Genomic DNA, 24,937 nt, shown 5'->3' with positions numbered 1-24,937 from the left:
TCTCTGGATCTTCAATGTTGCTGACCTTTTTTTTTTTATTATGTGAGGGGGCAGGGAGCTAAGGGGACAGGTCGAAAAGGAGTGACGGAGTTTTTAAGGGAGTTATCGAAAGAGAAGTCGATAAAAGGTAACAACTAGACAGTCAAATGCATAAGTGGGATTTACACGGGAAGGGGGGCCTGAAGGTTATTTGGCTGTTACCTGTCCTCCTGACTCCCTGCCCTCAAAATGAGTAATGTATGTAGGATTGGGGAGAGGAAGGCTTTTACTTTATGTATAATGATAAAAATTGTATAGGAGGAATTGCTCTTTATTTCTGTAAGCTGCAAAATGAAATAATAAAACCGATTAATAAAAAAATAAAAAATAAAAAATTCCGCTGACCACGAGGATGATTTAGTAAGACTGGCAGTTTCATATGCCAGTCCCTTACAAGAGATTGTGGGGGGTCCCAGCGGTTAGACCACTGGCGATCAGACACATACCACCTATCCTAAGCATCGAGGATAAGTTTATTTCCTTGGAGTACCCCTTTAAGAGTCTGTGGTCTCTTAAAGGGGTACTCCCGTGGAAAACTTTTTTTTTTTAAATCAACTGGCGCCAGAAAGTTAAACAGACTTGCTAATTATTTCTATAAAAAAAAATCTTAATCCTTCAAGTACTTATTAGCTGCTGAATACTGCAGAGGAAATGGTTTTCTTTTTGGAACACATAGCTCTCTGCTGACATCACGAGCACAGTGCTCTCTGCTGACATCTCTGTCCATTTTAAGAATTGTCCAGAGTAGGAGAAAATCCCCATAGCAAACATATGCTGCCCTGGACAGTTCCTAAAATGGACAGAGGTGTCAGCAGAGAGCACTGTGCTCGTGATGTCAGCAGAGAGCTCTGTGTTCCAAAAAGAAAACAATTTCCTCTGTAGTATTCAGAAGCTAATAAGTACTGGAAGGATTAAGATTTTTTTTAAATAGAAGTAATTTACAAATCTGTTTAACTTTCTGGCACCAGTTGATTTAAAAAAAAAAAAAGTTTTCCACGGGAGTACCCCTTTAATGAATCATGCAAGTATGAGGTTAGACCACTCCCCCTTTTACTCCAAACCACGCCCACTTTTATTTTTTTGTAAAAATGTGCGACTTTGCTGTACCGAAACAGACATAGCAGCTTTAGTAAATTCATCCCATATGAAGAAATGTGCCATGTAGACATAGTCATAAGTGGACGGGTGATATTGATTTAGTCAAAATTGTCCCCAAATCTCTGATATCCCGACAATATTTTCTGGATGAGCTGTATTTTTATTTTTTCTAAATAAGAGATATAACCAATTGGAAATTGTTTTCAATTTTGTTTTATTCTTCCTTCATATTCAAACTTCACAAACAGTGTGAATTTACAATACCTCAGAAAGTGAAACTTACAAAAAGTGCTGGTAACATTTAAAAAAAAAAAAAATAAACAAAAAAAAAAAAAAACATCATTCTTTAGCAACATCGATAACTTCTTCCACACAGAACAGAAAACTTGTAAAAGTTTTTTTTTTTTCGTATTTAAGGCGTAATACTTCTGTATAAAGTATATGCAAGAGATAAACTTTCACAGTATTCAAAAAATGTCACAATAGTAATATAATAGAATATTGAAGCGCTACAATTATGTTCTTTTTTTGTTGTGTTTTTTTTTTTATATATTTTTTCGTCCTGTTTAAATAACAAATACAAATCACAGGTAAATATAGGTGAGAAAGATAAGAGGCTAATAGTAGATGGCCTTAAGGGTTCTGCCACTGTGGAAATAAAAAGCTGTCAGGATGTGTGTAGTAATTCTATAGTTTAAAGCACTTGATAAAAAGGCGTATGCATTTATTTATTTTTTTTTACATTTTTTTTTTTAAATCTTAAAAGTTTATATTTCTTCTGTTCGCTTTGTATTCTCTCCACCATTGACAAATGTTACTGAAAAAAAAAAAATCTCAAAAAACAATTACAAGAAAAGTAAAAAAATAAAAAAAGAAGATGAAAAAAGTTTCATTCTCGACTCAGGACTCTTGACCTGCCTTTTGACAATGACATTATAACGAAGTGGGCGGAGGGGGGGTTGTTACGGGTGGGGCAGTGGGGTACCGGGCCTCACAGACAAGCAAACACATAGAGGGTCAGTGCATCACGACAATGTTGATGGCTAATGTTGTAATAATGGATGGATGTCTCTGGGGGGGGGGGGGGGGGGGTGATAAAATATTGTTTTGTGAGTAGTAAGTAGTTCATTAAATTGATCAAAGTCTCCTCTTAGCGTTATAGTGTTATTAAAACTAAGAAAAAAACTCCGGAGGCAAGGTACATAAACAAAACAGGTCCGAGATATCTGTGAGATATCATCTCAGTGCTCTGACTTATTACCTCAGAACTCTAAATCTTTTAGCTCAGATTGCTGAATTTTTACCTCAGAGCTCTGATTCTTTATCTCAGATTAATTAATTTTTACCTCAGATCCCTAATATTCTTAACTAGGATCCCCTACATTTCAAAGTTCTAACTTATTACAATTGTGAGACAATATCTCATACCACTCAAATTTTTTCAGACCGTTGATTTACCTCAGAGATTTGACTTTGAATGTCCTGAGGCCCTGACTTTTTATCTGGGGGCTTTGATCCTTTATCTAAGAGCCCTGTCTGTGAAATCTAACAAACCTAACATTTCATTTTTAAAATATTATCACAGAGGTCTGATAATTTACCTCAGATTCCTAACTTTTAAATCTAGGAAACACCAACATTTTAAAGCTCCCACTTTTTCTATCTCTGAGATAATATCTCGGAGCACTGACAAATGATCTCAGAATCTTGTTTTTTATTTTTTTTTATTTGTTCTTTAACATTTTCTCAAAGCTCTGATAATTTACCTCAGATTCCTAACTTTTTAATCTAGGAACCACTAACATTTAAAGCTCCAACTGTTATTTTTATCACTGAGATAATATGTCAGTGTTTTGAGATATTATCTCAGAATCTATTTTTTTTATTTTTTTTAAATATCTAAGAGCTCTGATAATTTACCTCGGTTTCCTTACTTTTTCCTCAATGAACCACCAACATTTTAAAGCTCTGACTTTTACCATCTCTGAGATAATAACTCAGAGCACTGACGCTTTATCTCAGACCAATGAGAAGAACAAATTGAATCTATTTATTTCATGTTGCTCCAGAGTTCTTTCATGATAGACATTATAGGATGTTGCAATACATTCTCATTCTTATTTAACTTAGTTGTTATTTTCTGACCATTAATGTAGCCAAACCTGCAACGACTAAATTTTAGTAGATAAATGCAGGCTCGAAAACGATTCCCGCCTTTATTTACATCTGCCTGATGATAGAAGATCAAAGGGTCATTCATTGTTGGCGGGATGCTTAAAAAAAATAAACATTGATTCCGAGTTTAAAATGGCTGATGGTACAAAAAAAAAAAAAAAAAAGAACAAAACAAAACACAAAAATAAAAAAATAAAAAAATTCTGGAATGATTGTGATTTTTGTTAAAACATTATTACACCAGACAGGAGAAATGTACATAACATGAGTGCGATGTTCCAGCACTCCCACGGGTATAAGGTGTGGAACATACGAGATGACACATTCCGTGCCATGATAAGGTGCTTCGAGAAGGTTTTATATTGTTTTTTATAAGACCACATTACACATTACACCACACATCCTGATTATCCAACCAAAAATGATAACTTTTTTTACATTTTTATTTTATTTTAAGGCAGGCCAAGAGTACCTGGAAATCTTTGTATCAACCACTGACACCACAGATAGCGTGCTGTTACCAATGGATAAATTACCTTCAAATTGTCTACTTATTTTCAACCAAATTTTTTTCTCTTTTTAAATACAAATATATACATGTCAACTCACACAGAATACAGAAATGTATATAGAAAGACATACACACAGTATATATGTATACACAGGTACATATACATATATGCTGCCTAAACACCACTTTTAAAGAGAAAGTGAATTGAACAGTACCCACAAAAGAAAAACAAAAAGTTAGTGAATAGATGCGGCTGTCTTGTCTTGTAATGTTCTGACCATTTTAGCTATTTTTTTATATAATTTTTTTTATCCTTTTAACAAAAACACAGTTCCTTATTTTCCTCCCAACGTTGTTCTGTGTACTGAAATGTTAACACAACGCATGAAGTTGGCAGCCATGGGCTGCAAGTGGATGACTAGTAAGTAGATATAGATAGTGCTGCTTGTTGCTTAGTTATGGTGCAAATGCTTTTGCTTTGTTTTTTCTGAGTGTGTGATCCGGAATGGGAGGTTGTTACCTCAGTCTGGACTATTTGTGAGGGAGTCTGTAATGTTTGGGTTCATATAAATAGCTTTGGAGAGGAGTTGAGTAAGCAGAGGCCCCACTTTGGTCTGGTGCTTGGTCATCAGTCCTCATCTGGTCATTTTCTATGCAACAAATCCTTTCATCAGGGGACAACCAGGTATAACGTAGGTACCTATATTAGAAACTTATTGGGGGCGTGTAAGGTACCCATGGCAGTCCCTCTTATGCCAAGCTCCACATTGGACTTGGCTCTCGATTGATAAATATTCTATGCATATTTTTGGGATAATTATGTTTAGGCCAAGACCAAGAAGGTCCAGGTGAGGACTATACCTAAGGACACACAGACCAGACTCTCTTGTCATGTGTTACTGACAAAGCTTCTCCATCACAAATTTGGCTTTGAATTGATCACAAAGTCATCTGGAAGTAAACCGAGGGTAGAACAAATGGATGAGTTTCAGTGAAGTGAGTGGATAGAATATATTCAAGTCTTGAAGGAGGCAGTATTCACAGTGAAGAAAGCTAAAACATCGATCTGGCAGTGATGAAGTATGTCAATTTCTTAAGAACTGGGGTAACATTTTGAGGGCTGTTTGGGGCCCTCACCTGTAGTAGGAAGCACTTAACTATACGGAAAGAAAAATGTTAACACCTTTTACACCCTGGGTCCGATATCGATGAACTGAACATCTATTGGAGATGAGCTGTTGAGGTGAGGGAATGAGTTTAAGGCCACACTCTATGTCTAGAATACAAAAATAAATATATCATGATGGGGACTAATGGACTTTCAAGGTAGCGATGAGGTCCCTTGTCTTCTAGACAAGGGCTGAAGGGACATTCAGGCCTCCTTTTTACCAAGGAAATTGCGTTGTGGGGTTTGAATGCAGTAGCATTGTGCTAACTCCTCGGAGAAGAGAGGCGGTAATTATAAGAGAGAAAGAGGGGGCAACGGTGCCCCCAGTTGGGTTACTTTATAAAAGCAGACACAAAGGCACATATACTAGAAACTGTACGTGGGGTGAAGGATTGTGTAGTTAAAGAAGGAAGAAAACCTTAAATCCAATATGCACATAAGGTGCTGTTTTTGTGCTCTGTGATCTAGTAATGACGGGTGAACCCTACGGTTTTTTATCCAAATGACTGTGAGTTTGGTTGTGTTGATCAGGATGGAAAAGGATCTACAGTCTGTGGGTTTCTGCATCTCAACTCCTCTAAATACGGAAATTTTTGTGTGTTGAATGTCACGATGTCCCCACGCACCTCTCATTTTTTTAGTTCTGAATTTTGTAACAACAAAAAGTTCTCTCTGCGGTGGCAAAAAAAGAAGAGAGAAAGTGTCTACATTTGATGTTTATAGAAAATCTAAGTTGGAAGATAAAGGAGATTTGGCAGGGACACCGATTCTCTTTTCTACGTAATGCTTAAACTCAAAGTCCAGTGTTTGACATCTCATAAATAATATTCTTCTTCATAAAAAAATTAAACTCGAAAACACAACAATCCCTTTTCTACGTTCCTTTTCAACACAAAATTAACAGCAGTGGATACAAATATCATCTTAACACGTACAAAAAGAAAAAAAATATTATCCCATCTTTAACACTCATTGACAAATCAGCTTTAATATCTCAGATATGCAGCATATCCATAAGGGCAAACATAGATTGTTTCAAATTGTCTCTCTCTCTCCTTTAAATTGTTTATTTGTTTTTTTTTCTTTTTGAATTTTTTTTGATTAATGCCTTCACCAAAGAGAATTATAACAAACAAAACAAAACAGTCTTATACCAATAAAATGCATTCAAAATAGAAAATATTACACAAAAACAAAAAAAAATTAGGATTCCTTCCTAAAAAATAAATCTGTCAGTTCTCTCATTTCAAGACGATTTCAGTCAAGGGCGCACTGTGTGAATATATATATATATATTTGATGTGTGTGGTTAAGTGACCCTATTTTTCGCATTGCAGGCTTCCTGCCCAAGGATTGTAACTTTTGGCTTTTGCATGGACAATGTCAAGCACCCCCACTCAACAGCAAGACCGGACCTTACAGGCCATGAAAAAGGTCAATTACACATAATAAACATTTTTTATACATATTTATTTATGTTTCTTTTAAAAATTTAATTATGGCAAAATAGACTTTGAATTAAAAAAAAATTTCCAGTATCTTTGGCCCAATTTCCACAATCCACCTTTTCTTCTTTTTTTTTACGTTTTACTTAAAAAAAACCTCCTTTGGGTCACAATTTGGTCTAAGCACATTGTCGTGACCAAGGTTTTTTTTATATACTTTCTCTAGGAATTGGAATTTGTTTTTAAATGATTTTCCCAACATTCTACAAAACGATCACAAGGATTTAGCACCATGGATTGGGAAACATTAATACTGAAGTGCTAAAAGATGGAATTTTGTATTTAATGATTCAGCACCAAGAGATAGATGTTTTGGGAAGGGGTGTGTATTGAAATTTTTTGTTTTTGATGATCACATTTGACTTCATAGGGATAGTTTAAAGGGTTATTTTAAGATTAAGTTTAGCGGATCTGTGGCTTTTGACTGATCAAGAGAACAGTGATCAACCGCCCACCCATTGAACGGAGCAGCCACTGCACTGTTTAATCTCTATGGGGTTTTCAAAAAGAACAGTGGTGGTCCGCATAGGAGGAGATTACAGGGCTCGTCTATACAACCACAATTGCTCTTAATACCAAACGTTTTATGAATCGTTCAGTCTGTGTAATGTTTTGTTTTTCATAACCTGGAAGGGGGGGTCATTTATTGAAGAATCTTTTTTGCAAAACGAGGACAACAGACATGACCATGGCAATGCCCCCTCGTACAACCCCTCGGGCCATCACATGACACCAAGACACAACTGCAGTACGGTACCAAACACTCTCTAGTGCATTGTCATCTGACAAAAATAACTTTTTCCTATTAAAAATGATATAAAACGCTAAAGATATATGCTGTATATGTACAATATAATGAACAAACTCAAAGCATTGACTAAACACGAAGGCCTTACTCTATTGTCAACGCCCCCCCCCCCCCCTCTGCCGATACCTGCAATGCGCCGGTTACTGAAGGAAATTACCATAACAAAATGATTACAAGATTACAGAAATGAACTAGTGTTGTACTGAATAATCCCCCTAGAGCTTGTAAGCGTCTGGCTGGCACATGGACGAGGCCCCAACCAGCGGCCCATTGCAAAAAAAAACAACAACAAAAAAACAAATGGATAAGGCTTCGTACGGATACTTCTAGCATGTTTGCATCTTAAAACGTTACCTGCCTCTTGCCTGAAATTCAGCCTCCACTCTAATATTTGGTCTACAGTAGAATTACATAGCAATAATATGAAAAAAAAGACAAAAAGATCATCTTAAAAATATACCAAAAATTGCGCTTTTATTTATTTTTTCTGTTTTTAAGTCATCGCTTTTCACATGAACGGTTGATACTGCTTGTAAAGATTAAATACGAGGAACGGTGTTAGTAATAAACTAAAAAAAAATATACGTTAAGGAAAAAAAATTACTAAAATAAAATCTGCTCTATCGATAACTAGCGCTTTAGTAAAATTAGTGCTGCGGTACGGACAGTGATTGACAGGAGAGGGAGAGGGGGGTGTCGTAGCTCACGTCGCTTTAGATCTAGTCAAAATATATTATTATAAAAATGTACAATATGTAAAACTAGAGACAAGAACTGAGACCAGGAAGGATTTTGGTCTTGCTTTTTTTTTTTTTTTTTTTTAAAGTTTTTATTTATTTTTTATTCTTCAGCTCGGCCGCAGTGGTGCAGCCTCGCCCGTGGATTTACAATGTGTTGTGACTGATACAACAAGGCAGTAAGGTGGTTTCCTTCTTGGTAAACGTCTACTGAGCCCATGAAGTGAGCAAAATCCCCTCCCTTTCCCGAAAAAACAAAAACAACAAATAAATACATCCTCTATCTAGACACTGCCTGGGGTAAACATACGACAAGCGTGTGACACTCCCCCCCCCCCCCCCCTCAACATCAGCACCAGGACTTTTTTAGTTGCCAAAATATTTAGAGAGTCACAATTTGGTCAACTTCTAAAAACTCGACTCATTTAAAAAAAAATTATTTGAATTTTTTTTGCAAATTTTCTTTTTTTTTTTACAACTCATTGCAAGAAACAACTATAGATTATTCCCCTTGTAATTTTTTTTTTTTATTTAATTTTTTTCTTTACAAGGGGAAAAAGTGCAATGCTTGGTTATCAGCACACAAATAAAACCTTTAAAAAAAAAAGCAGACGCCAACAAGCCGATAAAAACTCACATCAAGAGAAGACCTCTCCCCGCTCTCCTCGGCCGAGACGAAAAGAATGTAAACGACAGCAAGCAGTGGACTGGAGCCTAATGGGTGGGTGTGTGTCATATATGTGTATATATGGTGAAAATCCAAAGTTCTTTCCAGATACTGGCCTGTCGTAAAAAATAAAGAAGGACACGACGCTGGGTGCGTGAATGATACACGAATAGTTGGCAAAAAAAAAAAAAAAAAGGACCTAATACACGGCTATTAATGCGCAGATGACAACCCCAGAATAGGACATCAGTCTGTTCCTCTATCCCGCACCGTCCACGTCGTGTGTATGGGTGCATCCTTCTGTAGCTCCAGGTGAAAAGTACTTGAGTCTAGTGCAAATCTAATCACAGCATTGCGGGCGTGGGATCCCACCGCTTCAGGCCAGCGACTTTTGTGCCTGATTTCAGTAGGATATTGCAGTAAGCAGCCATTGTAATATACGAGCTTAACGTCTCAAGGAAAGCATAAGGCTGAGACCTCTACTGAACACGTTCTTCTTAATACTTTGCAGTACGAGCCTCGATCTGTCTCACTTAGGTCTGATCTGCTACTTCAGACATACATTGTCTTCAAGGAGCTTATGGCTGTTGTTTTCGAATTACAAAAATGTATCGGTGTGTCCGGAAGGAACGGGACACTCGTGGAGAACGTTAGTAGTAGAGATCGCATCAGATATCATGGTGGTCTCTAGAATTAGAGTGAACACCGCTACTCTCCATAATGTTGACAAAAGACAACCGCCATCACTCCGTAATACATTATAACAAGTCTGCGAAGTCCACAGTGCACAGCCATCAAGAGGGGAGATTCCTCCAAGAAGCTTTAATACTGGCTCACAGATTTTTTTTTTTATCTCGTCCCTCGCACAACTCCACCACCGTCTCAGTCACTCAACAATATATCGAACACAAGGACCGCTTTCTGGTCTATATTTTTTTTACAGGAAGCACGAATGCAACTTTTGAATTGTAGAAACACCGTCTTAAGAGTCAGTTGGCATCTCAAAGGGTTAGTGTAGTTTTATTGTTGGTAAAACATGACTGGTTTATGCTAAGGATCAAACGTCTTCACTTCTTATCCTACTAGAACCTAAAAGTTGGCCAAGGATATTAGGAGAGTCCAACATGAAAGGTCAACAACCATCAGTCCAAGGATTGTTCTTGACCAATGCCGGAAAAACCTTCCACTTCATGGTTGACCAGATATCTGTGAATCGTCCAATGGTTGGCCAAATGTACAGAGTTGTATGTTTAAGTAGACTTTCCTCTGATGTCCTTGGCTGGACTGAAGGTTTCTCTCTGACCACTTTTTGCATTCACCTAAACTGTAAATGTGTATATACACTGCTCAAAAAAATAAAGTGAACACCTAAACAACACAATGTAACTCCAAGTCAATGACACTTCTGTGAAATCCCACTGTCCACTCAGAAAGCAACACTGATTGACAATCAATTTCACATGGAACAGACAACAGGTGGAAATTATAGGCAATTAGCAAGACACCCCAATAAAGGAGTGGTTCTGCAGGTGTGACCACAGACCACTTCTCAGTTCCTATGCTTCCTGGCTGATGTTTTGGTCACTTTTGAATGCTGGTGGTGCTTTCACTCTAGTGGTAGCATGAGACTGAGTCTACAACCCAGACAAGTGGCTCAGGTAGTGCAGCTCATCCAGGATGGAACATCAATGCGAACTGTGGCAAGAAGGTTTGCTGTGTCTGTCCGTGTAGTGTCCAGAGCATGGAGGCGCTACCAGGAGACAGGCCAGTACATCAGGAGACGTGGAGGAGGCTGTAGGAGGGCAACAACCCAGCAGCAGGAAAGCTACCTCCGCCTTTGTGCAAGGAGGAGCACTGCCAGAGCCCTGCAAAATGACCTCCAGCAGGCCACAAATGTGCATGTGTCCACTCAAATGGTCAGAAACAGACTCCATGAGGGTGGTATGAGGGCCTGATGTCCACAGGTGGGGGTTGTGCTTACAGCCCAAGTGCAGGACGTTTGGCATTTGCCAGAGAACACCAAGATTGGCATATTCTTCACAGATGAAAGCAGGTTCACACTGAGCACATGTGACAGAGTCTGGAGACGCTGTGGAGAACGTTCTGCTGCCTGCAAAATCCTCCAGCATGACTGGTTTGGTGGTGGGTCAGAAATGGTGTGGGGTGGCATTTCTTTGGGGGGCCGCACAGCCCTCCATGTGCTTGCCAGAGGCAGCCTGACTGCCATTAGGTACCCAGATGAGATCCTCCTACCCCTTGTGAGACCATATGCTGGTGCGGTTGGCCCTGGGTTCCTCCTAATGCAAGACAATGCTAGACCTCATGTGGCTGGAGTGTGTCAGCAGTTCCTGCAAGGTAGGCATTGATGCTATGGACTGGCCCGTCTGTTCCTCAGACCCGAATCCAATTGAGCACATCTTGGACATCATGTCTCGCTTCATCCACCAATGTTACATTGCACCACAGACCGCCACCTCATCAGGAGCATGCCCAGGCATTGTAGGGAGGTCATACGGGCAAGTGGATGGAGGCCACACACACTACTGAGCCTCTTTGTGACTTGTTTTAAGGACATTACATCAAAGTGGGATCAGCCTGTAGTGTGGTTTTCCACTGTGATTTCGAGGGTGACTCCATATCCAGACCTCCATGGGTTGATGATTTCCATTGATAATGTTTGTGTGATTTTGTTGTCAGCGCATTCAACTATGTAAAGACAAAAGTATTTCATACGATTAGTTCATTCATTCAGATCTAGGATGTTATCTTAGTGTTCCCTTAATTTTTTTTGAGCAGTGTATTATAGGGTAGGAAGGCAATAAGTTGTGGTTGCATCTAGGAAGATCAGTTTTTTCTTTAAGTGGGCTCAACCCATTTTAGCTTTGTAGCTCTTTTTATTTTTTTTTTAACTATCACATCATCAACTCCTTTCTGCTCTCTACCTCTCGGCCTGTGCAATGACTTGTCAGTAGTGCAGTGCAGTGCAGTCAAACTTAGTGCAATAATAATCAACTCAAAACAACAACGAGCAAACTCACAAACCAGAGAGTACTGACGGAAGAAAATTGGCCAAAAGACACAACAAATAGAGAAGGAAAAATTCCCGGCACAGTATGACAGAATACCTAGGAGACAGTGAGCACTAGGACTGTGCGCGGCCGGTTGCTGACCGATGGATACACACAGGGTCACATAGGTGGGAAGCGAGTTTTTTTGTCTGCCGATTAGACACACTTCTATGCTATTGCTACAAGGAAAAAGTCACTAAGGTGGCATGGGGGTGGTGATGTCTTCATCAGTTTAGGCTCTCCTTCTCCAACACATGTCTTGTGTGAATAACCGCGAGTAACACATGGGAACTTGTTTTGGGGTATGCTTTGAACACAGGGGCAGGCTGGGAACATGAAACCCTCTGTGCGGAAGGGGTAACCACAAGCTGTAGTATATCAGGTGAACTCTGATGATAGTGCAAACTATATCTTAGAGGAACCTGTCACTGGGACAGGTCCCTTTACTTTTGGGCACTTTACAGAGGCCCTAAGAATGACAGTTTAGTACTAGGTACAAAGTGCCCAAAACATCCTCCCAAAAAGTCAACAGGAAGGCTGGAATACACCTTATGTCTCCTTACTCAATGGAGCAAAGAGGGGTAACATGACCAATCCCCCCCACAGCCCTGAAGAATTTAAGCTCCCTCCCTTCTTCTAGCTCCCTCATGGGCACTTAAAGGGGCCATTTAACAAAGGCAATTGCCTACTTTAACTTTGATAGGGCATCCTGCAGAACATGGTGACAGGTTCCCTTTAAGGAGGCACTGCAGAGGAGGGAATCTATGGCATGTATTGCTCTATCACCATAGGGATGAACAACCAAGACAAGAACTCTACAGAGAGATGACATCTGTGTGGGAGGATGATGACTCCCCCACTCCTCATACAATGAAATCATCCATTCTAGAACGAAGGTGTCACAATACAGAGATTAACGTCTGTGTAGAAGTTCTCCTCGGTGGAAGACTCAGCACACATAGAAGGGGAGATCTTACTCAACCGCCTCCTAAATCCTATATACATATATATGACTGTATTACTTGTAGGTTGCAGACAGTGCATGGGCGACACCTCCGTGGGTCACTAGTGTCAGTCTTTACAAGTAGCTCTATGTATTTGCACAGGGTGCGCTCTGCACAGTTGCTGTATATTCCATACTGTTCTATGTGGAATTTGCGCTTGGCATAGTCGGCATAGGTTAAAATGCAGGTCTGTCCTCCGAACACACAGAAGGCATCTGCTCTCTCTCCTGGAGGTTAGAGGACCTACAGTGTATTGTGAATAGTAAGGCTGCATTGCTCATGAGTCTATGGTGGGACCTGCAGGACCATGACCATGTCAGGGGCGTTATCGTGTTGGGTGATAAAAAAAAACTGAATTAGGCAAAAGCTTAATAGGGTAAGAAGATGTAAGGGCTCTGCTCCAGATTACTGCTGTACTGTTTGGCTGGGTTCACACTATGGAATTTTTTTTCCACTTTGAAATTTCGCTTGGAAATCCCGATATCAATGAGATTTCGCAGCACAGTGCAGATGCCGGGATTTTAGCGGCGAAGCTATACGGTCAGGGATTCTGTAGTGTGAACCCAACCTTATGCAGTAGAGGTGTAAGGGGGGTTATTCTACTACTGATCCGCCCTACAGCATGTTCTGATATAGTGAATGCATAGTTGGAATCATTGCTGTAAGTGATCTCCACGTGGAGCAGGGGAAATACTTTTTTTTATGGTGCGTTGGCTGTTCTGCTACTATTGTGTCCCTGTGCACCATATAGGGCACACATTGGGTCATAGGCGGATATAGTACTTTATGCATCTAAGTTATTATAAGATAATCATAGGGATAATCTGCAGGGAACATCAGAGTTGATCCCCCCCCATATGATAGGTCTTAATGTTAAGATTTCAGATGACCAGGTCGGGTGCGAAGAGTAAATGATTCCCCACAGTAACCGTGTTTGACATGTATGTAAAGTCCACATATAGTGGCCACAATAGAATATTATTTGTCTTATATTGTGGGAAAACTACAGTGCCCTAATGTCCAGGCAACCATATTGCGGGAATGAATTGTATTGATAGTATACAGCCTTTACCATGGATTTCCTACTGCAGCGAGGGGCCAGATATTTATTTGGCCAGAGACTATATCTGCTCCATGTAGATGGTAGAGAGAAAAAGATATAGTCAAAGATCTGAGACAATAAATCAGAGCTATGAGATAATAAGTCAGAGCACTTAAAAAATTATCACTAGGAGATAATAAATCAGAGCAGAGTCAAGAGATAAGTCAGAACCATCAGTCAGCACACAAAGATTCAAGTTACAATTAAGTTGGCGGTCAGAGGCTATAAATCAACACTTAAGTCAGGGCTCTGAGGTTGAAAAAAAGAACAGCAGTCTGAGATAATAAGTCAGTGCCTTGAGATAATAAATGAGAGCTATGAGAAGATAAACCAGTGCGCTTGGACAAAAAGTCAGGGCTCCAATAGGTTAAAAAAAATCTTAAATTTCACATAAGTAAGGGCTCTAAAATCATAAGTCAGGGATCTAAAATAAAAACATCAGTGCTTTCTGAAAAGTCAGCACTCTGAGATAATAAGTCAGGGCTCTGAGATTTTAAAAAAATCAGTGCTTTTAGATAAGTGAGGGTTCTGAGATTGGTCAGTACTCTGAGATAACAAATAACTGCTCTGAGATAATAAGTCAGCACTCTGAGATAACGAATATCTCTGCTCTGAGACAATAAGTCAGCAGTCTGATATAATAAGTCAGCGCTCTGAGATAACAAATAACTGCTCTGAGTAAATAAGTGTGAGATAAGTCAGGGCTCTGAGGCAGGATAGTGTTCTGAAATTATGTCAGTGCTCAGAGATATATTTCATTGCTCTGAGATAATAGCTCATACTATCCACCCCAGGATATTGTGAAGGACTGAAGTCTAAATTTTGTGTTTTGTCTTTCTGGTGTTGGAGGGCAGACGTGCATGATTTGGGTAATAGATAATATTTTCCACTCTCTAGATACAGTTCCCCCATTGGACAGGAACCCTCCATGACCTCAGTATGACCATAAGGTTCGAAGGATTGTTGTAGGCCCACACGTGCGGTAGAGCGGTGGAGATGTACCAAACCCTCCAAAGACTCCGCTCATTGATTGCATTTGTTGACCACAAATCAGGTGGCAGATAAGGAGTTAAAAATCCTACCAGGAAACAGAACAAAAACAACAACAGGAAGCAGCATATGGATTCAGATAGAAGGGTAACGTCTGATTTTCATTAACTTGCTTTTCTTTTTGTCTTCCTAGGGAGTGGCGCACGACACAACACGGACCTGCTATCCATCCCCCCCGATACACCAATCCAGATTATACCATTACACATTCAGTGTATACTCTGCTTTGTTCCTTGCACTAAACATGTGATTCCTAAAAATTACAAAAAAAAATAAAAATTACGGTTCACTTGACTCAGATTCGTCAGTCTACGAGAACGCTCCGTGCACCATCATTTTACATAATCAGACAACATTCTGGAAAGAAACATGTGACTGCTACACAAATTACAATTGCAGAAATTGCCAAAACCAAGGAGAAAGGTTTGGATTTATGGTCACCTTAAAAAACAAAAAACCCCAATTGTAATCAAGATGTGGGGCGAATTTCCAAAATTTTTATGCAATAATTTGGTAAATATTTGGTTAAATAAAAAGAAAAAATACAGAGGTGCGAATATGAAAGTATAATAGAGATTTAGATTTTTTACATTTTAAAATGTTTTAATTAAAAAATATATATATAATAATTTCTCTGAATAAATTAATTTTGAGGTTGTCTAATAATAACATAATCGAGAAATCCCAAAATAAAAAGGAAAATAAATAGTAATAAAAATTTTTAGACTGTTGAACCATTATTTCTGTTTTGTAATTGTGTATTAATGTTTACCAGGAATCATTTTGGGCTAAAAAGAACAAAAAAATAAAAAATAAATAAAAACTATTCCAAAAACAAAATAATACATTTTTTTGTTGTTGTGATAAATTAACAAATTGTGCTTTTAAGAAGGTAAATTGGTAATCTGACAAATTCATTTTTTAGTTAAAATCTGCCCCAAAAATACATTTCTGATTTTTTAATTTCATTTTAAGATCAAAAACTAAATATAAATTCAAAAAAAAAAAGCTATAAAACTACAAACAATTTTTCAATTTTGGAGCTCATACATATAAATATATGATAAGGGATCAAATGATTTATTTTACAAATCTTTGGCAAAAAGTTTGCTGGGGTAAAGAATCTATTTTGGGGATAACAAAGTACGTTTGTCTATTAACTGAACATTTTGGAAAAAAAAATTGTATATGAAAAAGCAAAAAACAAATACTTGACTTTTTTATTTTGTGGTGTTGAATTTTTTGGGTAACTGTATCCTTATAGATTTGATCAATGAATATACGGTGACAATAAAGACCATTCTGCATGGGTTTGGCAAATCCTCGAACAGAATAAATCCCACAAATTTCCAAAATGTGGCTCCTCCACCGCATACAATATTTTTGTGGACAAAAAAAGCAGACTGTTCCTTTGAACCTGCACAATTATGAATAGATATAAGGCTTAATTAGGGCTCCCAAAAAGACCCTAAAACATAAGTGCTCGGGAACAGTAGACAAGAAAAATACAAAGTTAGACTCGATGCAAGATACAAAAAACCATCTGCCTTCAAAAACATCACAAAAAAGAACCCAACACAAGGAAAAAACCCACCCCTGCCCCCAACCCCTCCAAATGGAAATCTCTCATCCTACATAGAACAGAACACACCATTGCATGGCGCCAGATTTCACCTCAAAAAATTAGAACAGATTTTTTCTTTTTTTTTTTCTCATATATACGTTTTCTATACCTCAGGTGTTAAGTCTTTAACATTGGTTCCATAAAGACACATTCGTGCCCTTGTCCTGTACTGCATCAGGAACTCGGATAATGACGCAAATAGTGAACACATGATGCTTCTGTCATTGAAGATTCTTTGCTTGAAAAGTTACAAAAAATAAAAATTTAGCACAGCCACATATTTTGCCCTTATGCGTTTTATGTCGATTTCTCTCAGTCCTTATTTTCTTCAGCTGCAGATGAAATTCTTGGACGGGTCAAAAAAAGGTGATGTTTGGGAGGGGGAGGGGGGATTGTAGGTATTCGGGCAGAACCAGGTGGAAGGATGAACCAGACCATAACCCCACCCCGATGGCCGCTCTAATTCTGGTCCTCTCTCTTACCGGCCTCTTACACTGCCCGTTCCTCCCCCACAGCACAAACATAACAAAAATAGACATTTAATGCCGCAAATGGGGGAAAAATGAAAGATAATAAAATAAGTGCGCAGTTTTTATCCATCAGATACTGTGAAGTCTGAGCGGTTAAATGCAGAAAAATGTTCATCAGAAAGTAAAAAAGCAATGGGAAAAAAATCAAAAACACTGTAGGCGGCATATTAAGAGACAGTAGGCCTTTCTGAATATCTTGTTATATTATTTGTTTTTTTTTTGTAGTGCTCTACACAAGTGGAAAAAAGGGTTCAGTTTTTGTTTTTGTATTTTTAATGAATTTTTTTTCACGTGTCTTTTTGTGTTTTTTTTTTGTATTTTTTTTTTTAAAGAAGGGTTGTATTTAGAGGCCAGTAGTTAGAATTCCAACCAGTAGAATTCAGGTATATCTACCAGGCCTTAAGGCCACCATCTGAGGGAGATTGGATAAAATATATATGCAGGTTATATATCTTGATAATATATAGATATATATATTCACCCACTCTCCGGAAATGTAATGTACCAGCAGGCAATAAAGTTCTTCATGTAGTACAAAATGTCAAAAAATAAAATAAAAACAAAAAAACAAAAACAAAAAAACCCTAAAAATAAAAAGAAAAAAACTCTTAAATTCTAGTGCCATAGCTTTTGTTGTTTTTTTTTTTCTTTGTTCGTAAGAATGGATGGTATTTATCCGTCTGAAACGTGCATTCTCATGTGGTCGTTGAATTGCTCGATTTGGTCAAATTTAGCTGGGCACACTGAGCAAACGTACGTCGTGCCCTCAGAGCATACTGTGGCTCCGTTGTTGGGGGGCCCGGGGCGAGGGGCTAGAACTGGACTAGGTGTTGCAGCAGCGGTTGGGGTTGTAGCCAGTGATGGTGCCGGTGCTAAGGCAGAGACCAAAATTGGAGCTGGAACTAAGGCTGGAGTTGGAGCCAAAACCGGAGCAGATGCCAAGACCGGAGTAGGAGGCAAAACCGGTGCTGGAGGCATGCTGGGTGCTGGAGGCAACCCTTGTCCTGGGGTGGTGGCAGGAGCTTGAACTAATCCTGGAGCTGAGTTAGGAGCTGGAACGGGTACTGGGATGCTGGCAGTGCCATTGGTGGCGCTGTGAAGGGCCACGTGCCTCTCCAGCAGCGTCTTATGAGAAAACTTCTTTTTGCAGATGTAGCACTCGTAAGATTTCTCTCCGCGGTGCAGGCGCATGTGCACATTGAGGGAGCTCTTTTGGGTGAAGCGCTTGTTGCAGATGCTGCACTGGTAAGCCCTCACGCCGGTGTGCGTCACCATGTGTTTGATTAGGTAATCCTTTAAAGAAAAAGATCTCCAGCAGATGCTACACTGGTGCGGTTTCTCTCCTTTCGTAGACGGGTGGGGGAAAAAAGAAACAAAAATAAAGAAAAGACACAATCAGTAAAAAGTTCTCACAACCACACGACTACATGACGTGAGCACAGATGTGGAAATATTTAACATTCTGGACATATACCACTCCTTATTAATGGCACACGGGGGAGAGATCAGGAATGCTGCTGTAAGGTGGGCGACTTCCGAAGGCAGAAATACATTTTATGTTAAAAAAGAAAAAACCTCAACAACAACAACAACATCATATTGTTAAGGCCAAATGCTGGGACTTCCTGTCTAAGTAGACATTTATGGCCGCACTGGGAGAATTATGAGACCGGAAAACTCCAGTTAACATAGTAAAAAAGTTGTCATCATTGTTGAATGTCAGATCTTATATCACGTCTTAAGAGGTGATGGACAAAAAGAGGTATTGTAAGTCAATGGAGGAGATTTATCAAAGGATTTACACTGGCTTTTCCCGTCTAAAATTGTCGCAAAGAAAGTCCCAGACTAAATACGTGTGACTTTTTCGCAATTTTTGGTTTAGAGGATTTTTAGTCCATGATGCAATTTAGGCTATTTTAGACAGAAAAATGCATTGGTGCTGAATTTATCAATAGTGACTTTTCGGTAAAAATTTGCATCGGGCGAAAGTACGCTGAAATGTCAGACCATGCTGGAGGAGGTTTAAATAAAGTCTAAACCGTAGATCCCGAAGTCCGTGCACAGAATTTATTAAGAGCCGTGATAAATTAGGCGCACAATAGACCGGCCTAACCCTCTGTAGGTTGGTCTATATTGATGCGAGACAACTTTGATAAATCTCTCCCAATGTGTGTCAAACTGATTGGTGCCTTAGAGGTTCAGAGTGTGGGCTACGTTAGGACAATGAGGGTTGCACGTATTCAGGTCAATGAATAATGTGAGGATGAAGGGGACTTTGACAAATTGTTAGCTAGAACAATAAGTCAATTGGATGAACCTTGGACAAATGAGACCTGGTATGTCGAGAAGATTGAAATTTTATAAGACAGTGAGAAGAAGCAGAGGAAATGGTGTTTGGTTGAAGGTGATGAAATGGTGTTTGGTTGAAGGTAAGGTGGCCCTTTTTGGAGTAATGAGGGGTACACAATCCAATAAAAGGTCACCAGGGTGATCTTAGGTGTATCAATGACGGGTGGCTAGGGTTGACCTTGCTGGGGATGGGGTACGTTGGCATGTAGGCCTATTCAGAGCAATGAGAGACTGATGGGTACATGAGTGAAAGTGGTGGGACTCTCCAGGTGGTCATTGGAATAAAGAGAGATTAATGTCTCTATGATGGACTTCTTGAGTATATACAATACTGAGAGGTTGATGTCGCCAAGACACGGAATGGTAAAGCTGTTTAGTGCAATGAATATATAGAAAGGTGACCCTACTAACTAAGAAGAGTCAGAGTAATGGAAGGCTGGTAGGATGGGTGAGGAGTTGATGAGATGGGCTTTGTTGTCATCCCTGATAGCAGGAACTAATATCAACGTTTAAGACGTGATGGACAGTAGGGTTTATTCATGACAATATGAGTGAAACTGAAGAACCTTCTTGGTGCTATAAGGAGTGGGAGATTGGTCTACATTGGAACATTGTGGGATAATCAATAAGTTTTTTCTGTAGAATGTAAATAAATGGGATTATCCTTAATCAAATGAGACTATTCAAAGTTGGCCATGATGAGAGTATTGAGATTTTGTGACACAATGAGGGGCAGCAGAGTGGACTTCAATGACGAAATGCTGGGAAGTAGGCTTATTTGAAACAATGATAGATTGATGTAACTAAGCTTTGAGAGTGGTGCGACTCTTTGTGTGTTTATTAAAATAACAAGAGATGGAAAATTAGCATCTCATTGGGGTATTAAGGTGTTGATTTATCCAGTTTATCGAATGGTGGTACTCTTAAAGGGGTTATCCAGGTAAAAACTTTTTTTTTTATAAATCAACTGGCTCCAGAAAGTTAAACAGATTTGTAAATTACTTCTATTAAAAAATCTTAATCCTTTCAGTACTTATGAGCTGCTGAAGTTATGTTGTTCTTTTCTGTCTGAGTGCTCTCTGATGACATGTGTCTCGGGAGCTGTCCAGAGTAGAAGCAAACCTATTCTGCTCTGTGCAGTTCCACAGAGATGCAGAGATGTCAGCAGAGAGCACTGTTTCCAGACAGATAAGAACAACTCAACTTCAGCAGCTGATAATAATTGGAAGGATTAAGATTTTTTTAATAGAAGTAATTTACAAATCTGTTTAACTTTCTGGAGCCAGTTGATCTAAACAAAAAAGTTTTTTTCCTGGAATACCACTTTAAGTACAATGGACATATGGTAAAATGACCCTTCTAAGGATAAAGAGTCAAAGTTATGGAAGGCTGGTAGGATGGGTGAGTGAGGAGATGAAGGCATAGGCTTTGTTTTCTTCCATGATAGTGGTGTTGGACAGTAACATTTTTGTCCATATGTGTCAAACGGATAAACTGTATTGGAATTGAAAGAGGTGAGGAAGCAGGACAATGAGGGTTGAATGTCTTTTGGTCAAAAAGCTTCTCTTCTGTTCATAGATGAAGTGGTGATTGCTTGAAGGTGAGGTGGGCCATTTTGGTGTAATAAGGTGTAACAAATCTAGTTAAAAGGTACATTGTGTAATGTTAGGGTTATCAATAGTGGGTAGCTACGGTTGACCTAGGGGATGGTGTTTGTTGGTACCAGACCAATGCTAAGCAATGAGAGATTGAGGTCATCGTTTTAAATGTGGTTGATCTCTTCAGATGGTCAATAGAATAACAAGAATTCAATGCCTCAACTGAGGATTATGGGCTTCTTGAGTATAAGAAGGCCTCACTGGGGTATTGAGGGGTTGGTGTCAGTTCATGAAGTGAATCGTTCTACCTAAGAATAGTTAAAGCAATGGATGTATGGGTAAGTGAGGGGTTAAAGGGATGGGCTCAATAGGTGCAAAAACATTTGGTAAAGTGGGTCTTATCAATGCAATGACAGATGGTGAAGTGACCAAATCTGATGCAATGGAAGGGTAGTGAATTTAAGAAACATGAGATGGAGGGGGGGTCGTACTGTTGCAATGTTTCGGGGGTTGGTGACCGAGTAGAATTCGGCCTTACATACAGTGGTAGAGGAAACTAGACAAAATAGTAATGGGGTGAAACTACAAGAGTGTGGCTGAAGGGCAGAGCCGCTCGGTCTACCTACCTGTATGTACAAACATGTGCTTCACATAATTCTGTTTGGCGGTGAACGTTTTGTTGCAGAGGGTGCACTCATAAGGCTTTTTTTCTCCCTGGTTGTTGCCTGTGCTATGTCCACCTTGCGGTTGTTGGTTTTGAATTTGGGAAGAATATTGAGACACTCCACCTTGGGGAACGGTCACAAACTGAGTTTGTTGAGCAGCCAGAGGTTGGGGCAGACTAAAGAGGAAAGGTTTTGGACCAGTCCCCGCCGCCTGTGTAGTGAAGAGAGCCGGAAGATAGGTATTGCCAGCTGTTCCAATGACCTGGGTATTACTGGTCAGGGTTAGTGGCATTCTCAGGTTGCTGGTGAGTGTTTCCGTCTGACGTAAATAGAGTTGAGTGGTTGGCAATGCTTGCGCTATTGACTGGGAGACAGAAGTCTGTAGGACCCCCTTTTCGGTGCTATTGCTAACACTGAGCACTGTGCTGTCCATGTCAACGTTAATGCTCCTCTCAGGGGAGGAAGAGCTGGTTTCTAAGTGCTGTTGGTTCTGGTTTTCTACACTTTCGGTAGACAAGTTGTTTGACTCTGCTTGGGAAGGATCTTGCTGGCCGTCTTTTATCAGACCAGGCATATACTGTTGCTCCACAGAGTCCGGCTCTGTGCCGATTGATGAACTTACTCCAGAGTCAAAACTTTCTCCTTTGGGTTCACTTTCTGTGCCTTCAGCTTGATCGGTGTCCTCAGTACACTCTTCTGACTCGTTGCGTTCCAGGGCCTGCGACGTCTGTTGTCCATAGTAGTCATAATCATCGTCCACTTCTTGTTTTATATGTATATTTCCCATCATTGTTTGAATACGTACAGGACGTGGCTGCTTACGGCAGTGGGTGGTTTCTGGGGTGGTGGTCAGATACCTCTCCATCCGCTGAGATCTTTGATGTATACGTGTGATCCAGCTGGGCTCCTCCATGTGATGTTGTCTAGGCATCCCTAAGGCAGTCTCGTGGTGGCTAACCAAAGCTCCGCTATAAAAGGAACGTTCCCCACTGCCATTTTGCATGGAACATGTGTATAAAGTAGAGTAGATCCGGTCTACGCTGTGCTGACGGTGGCTCCTCAGGAAGCCAGATTCTGTGTCACTGCTCTGCCCAGAGGTACCTGATTCCGGAGTACCCCTGGGTGTCTCTTGGCCAGAGTCCTGTATTAGAGGGTACACCCCGCCTACATTTTGAGAGACAATTCTGGTGCATTCGTCAATGACCGTTTTTATCTGTAGGATGCTTGCAGCTGTCAGGATCTGAAGAGCCTCGGACTGGGAGACCCTTAGTACCCCACTGTACATGAAGTCAATGAGCTTCTGCACTGCATGGACAGACACCACTGAGGGGATTTCGATGTCACTGTACCCTAGCAGCAGTTTGTCCTGGAAGAATGGGCTGCCAGCGGCCAGCACGCAGCGGTGGGCCCGCAGCATGCTCCCGTGGATTCGCACCGTCATGTCACAAAAGTGGCCACGGTTGCGCTGCTCGTTGAGCGTCTCGAGCACGGAATTGCTGAAGTTGTGAAGGTTGATACTATGAATGCGCTCTGTCATCCCCTTGCAACTGATGTCACCTGCAAGACAACAAAAAGCAACAATCAGAAAACAAACATGATATACTGCCTATACAGTCTACCCTAATAAAACTTATACTGGTATAACCTGGGCATCCTCTAGGTGGGGGTGGGGTCGGCTACACAGTTTCCCCTTTCATGGTTTGATGATAAACACGACTAGTAAAACATTTCTAAAATCTACCACTAGGGGGCAGCAGAGCAGTAGTAAAAATTTTGATCAAGAATTTTTGCAATTCAGGAGATGCATAACCTGTAGTGAATGGAAAAAGACACAAATAACCTGAACACATTAACGTGAATAGATCTAGAGCAGTGTTTCTCACAAAAAAAAAAAAAAGTTCAATTAATAAATATGCTAAATCTGCCGCACACTCATCCTCATCTCCATAATTATGATGCATTACCACCACATTAGCAGTCATTCTACACCAGAGGAGGTGTGTGAAGTCTGTTTACAGCTCCGATCGGAGCGCTCACGAGGAGGTCAACGCCGAGATGCTGCGTGTGGCCAGAAGATTCTTATTGATCGGGGGACCCACATATCAGCCCAGTAGATTATTACTGCTCAGGGTGGGGACCCACATATCAGCCCAGCAGATTATTACTGCTCAGGGTGGGGACCTACATATCAGCCCAGAAGATTATTACTGCTCAGGGTGAGGACCCTCATATCAGCCCAGAAGATTATTACTGCTCTGGGTGGGGACCTACATATCAGCCCAGAAGATTATTACTGCTCAGGGTGGGGACCTACATATCAGCCCAGAAGATTATTACTGCTCAGGGTGAGGACCCACATATCAGCCCAGAAGATTATTACTGCTCAGGATGGGGACCCACATATCAGCCCAGAAGATTATTACTGCTCAGGGTGGGGACCCACATATCAGCCCAGAAGATTATTACTGCTCAGGGTGGGGACCCTCATTTCAGCCCAGAAGATTATTACTGCTCAGGGTGGGGACCCACATATCAGCCCAGAAGATTATTACTGCTCAGAGTGGGGACCTACATATCAGCCCAGAAGATTATTACTGCTCAGGGTGAGGACCTACATATCAGCCCAGAAGATTATTACTGCTCAGGGTGGGGACCTACATATCAGCCCAGAAGATTATTACTGCTCAGGGTGAGGACCCACATATCAGCCCAGAAGATTATTACTGCTCAGGATGGGGACCCTCATTTCAGCCCAGAAGATTATTACTGCTCAGGGTGAGGACCCACATATCAGCCCAGAAGATTATTACTGCTCAGGGTGGGGACCCACATATATGCCCAGAAGATTATTACTGCTCAGTGTGGGGACCAACATATCAGCCCAGAAGATTATTACTGCTCAGGATGGGGACCCACATATCAGCCCAGAAGATTATTACTGCTCAGGGTGAGGACCCACATATCAGCCCAGAAGATTCTTACTGCTCAGGGTGGGGACCCACATATCAGCCCAGAAGATTATTACTGCTCAGGGTGGGGACCCACATATCAGCCCAGAAGATTATTACTGCTCAGGGTGGGGACCCACATATCAGCCCAGAAGATTATTACTGCTCAGGGTGGGGACCCACATATCAGCCCAGAAGATTATTACTGCTCAGGGTGAGGACCCACATATCAGCCCAGAAGATTCTTACTGCTCAGGGTGGGGACTCACATATCAGCCCAGAAGATTCTTA

The 24,937-nt window shown here is 40.3% G+C and overlaps 1 protein-coding gene across 11 annotated transcripts in view; it reads right to left on the bottom strand.

Annotated features, from left to right (window-relative positions):
* Positions 1–16,561: 16,561 nt before the first annotated feature.
* Positions 16,562–24,937, bottom strand: part of ZBTB20 (zinc finger and BTB domain containing 20) — a 980,340-nt gene continuing 971,964 nt past the window's right edge. For all 11 annotated transcript variants that reach the window (XM_056559924.1, XM_056559920.1, XM_056559918.1 and 8 more), the window contains 2 exons: positions 21,660–23,255; positions 16,562–18,429 (listed from right to left, as the gene is read on the bottom strand). In XM_056559924.1, coding sequence (XP_056415899.1) covers positions 17,759–18,429; positions 21,660–23,255 — 2,267 coding nt within the window. In that variant the 3' untranslated portion in view covers positions 16,562–17,758. The remainder of the gene's footprint in view (positions 18,430–21,659; positions 23,256–24,937) is intronic.

This window comes from Hyla sarda, chromosome 2, assembly GCF_029499605.1.
Source record: "Hyla sarda isolate aHylSar1 chromosome 2, aHylSar1.hap1, whole genome shotgun sequence".
Classification (NCBI taxonomy): domain Eukaryota; kingdom Metazoa; phylum Chordata; class Amphibia; order Anura; family Hylidae; genus Hyla; species Hyla sarda.
The sequence above is the reverse complement of the archived record's forward strand: the minus strand, read 5'-3'. Positions and strand labels throughout refer to the sequence as shown.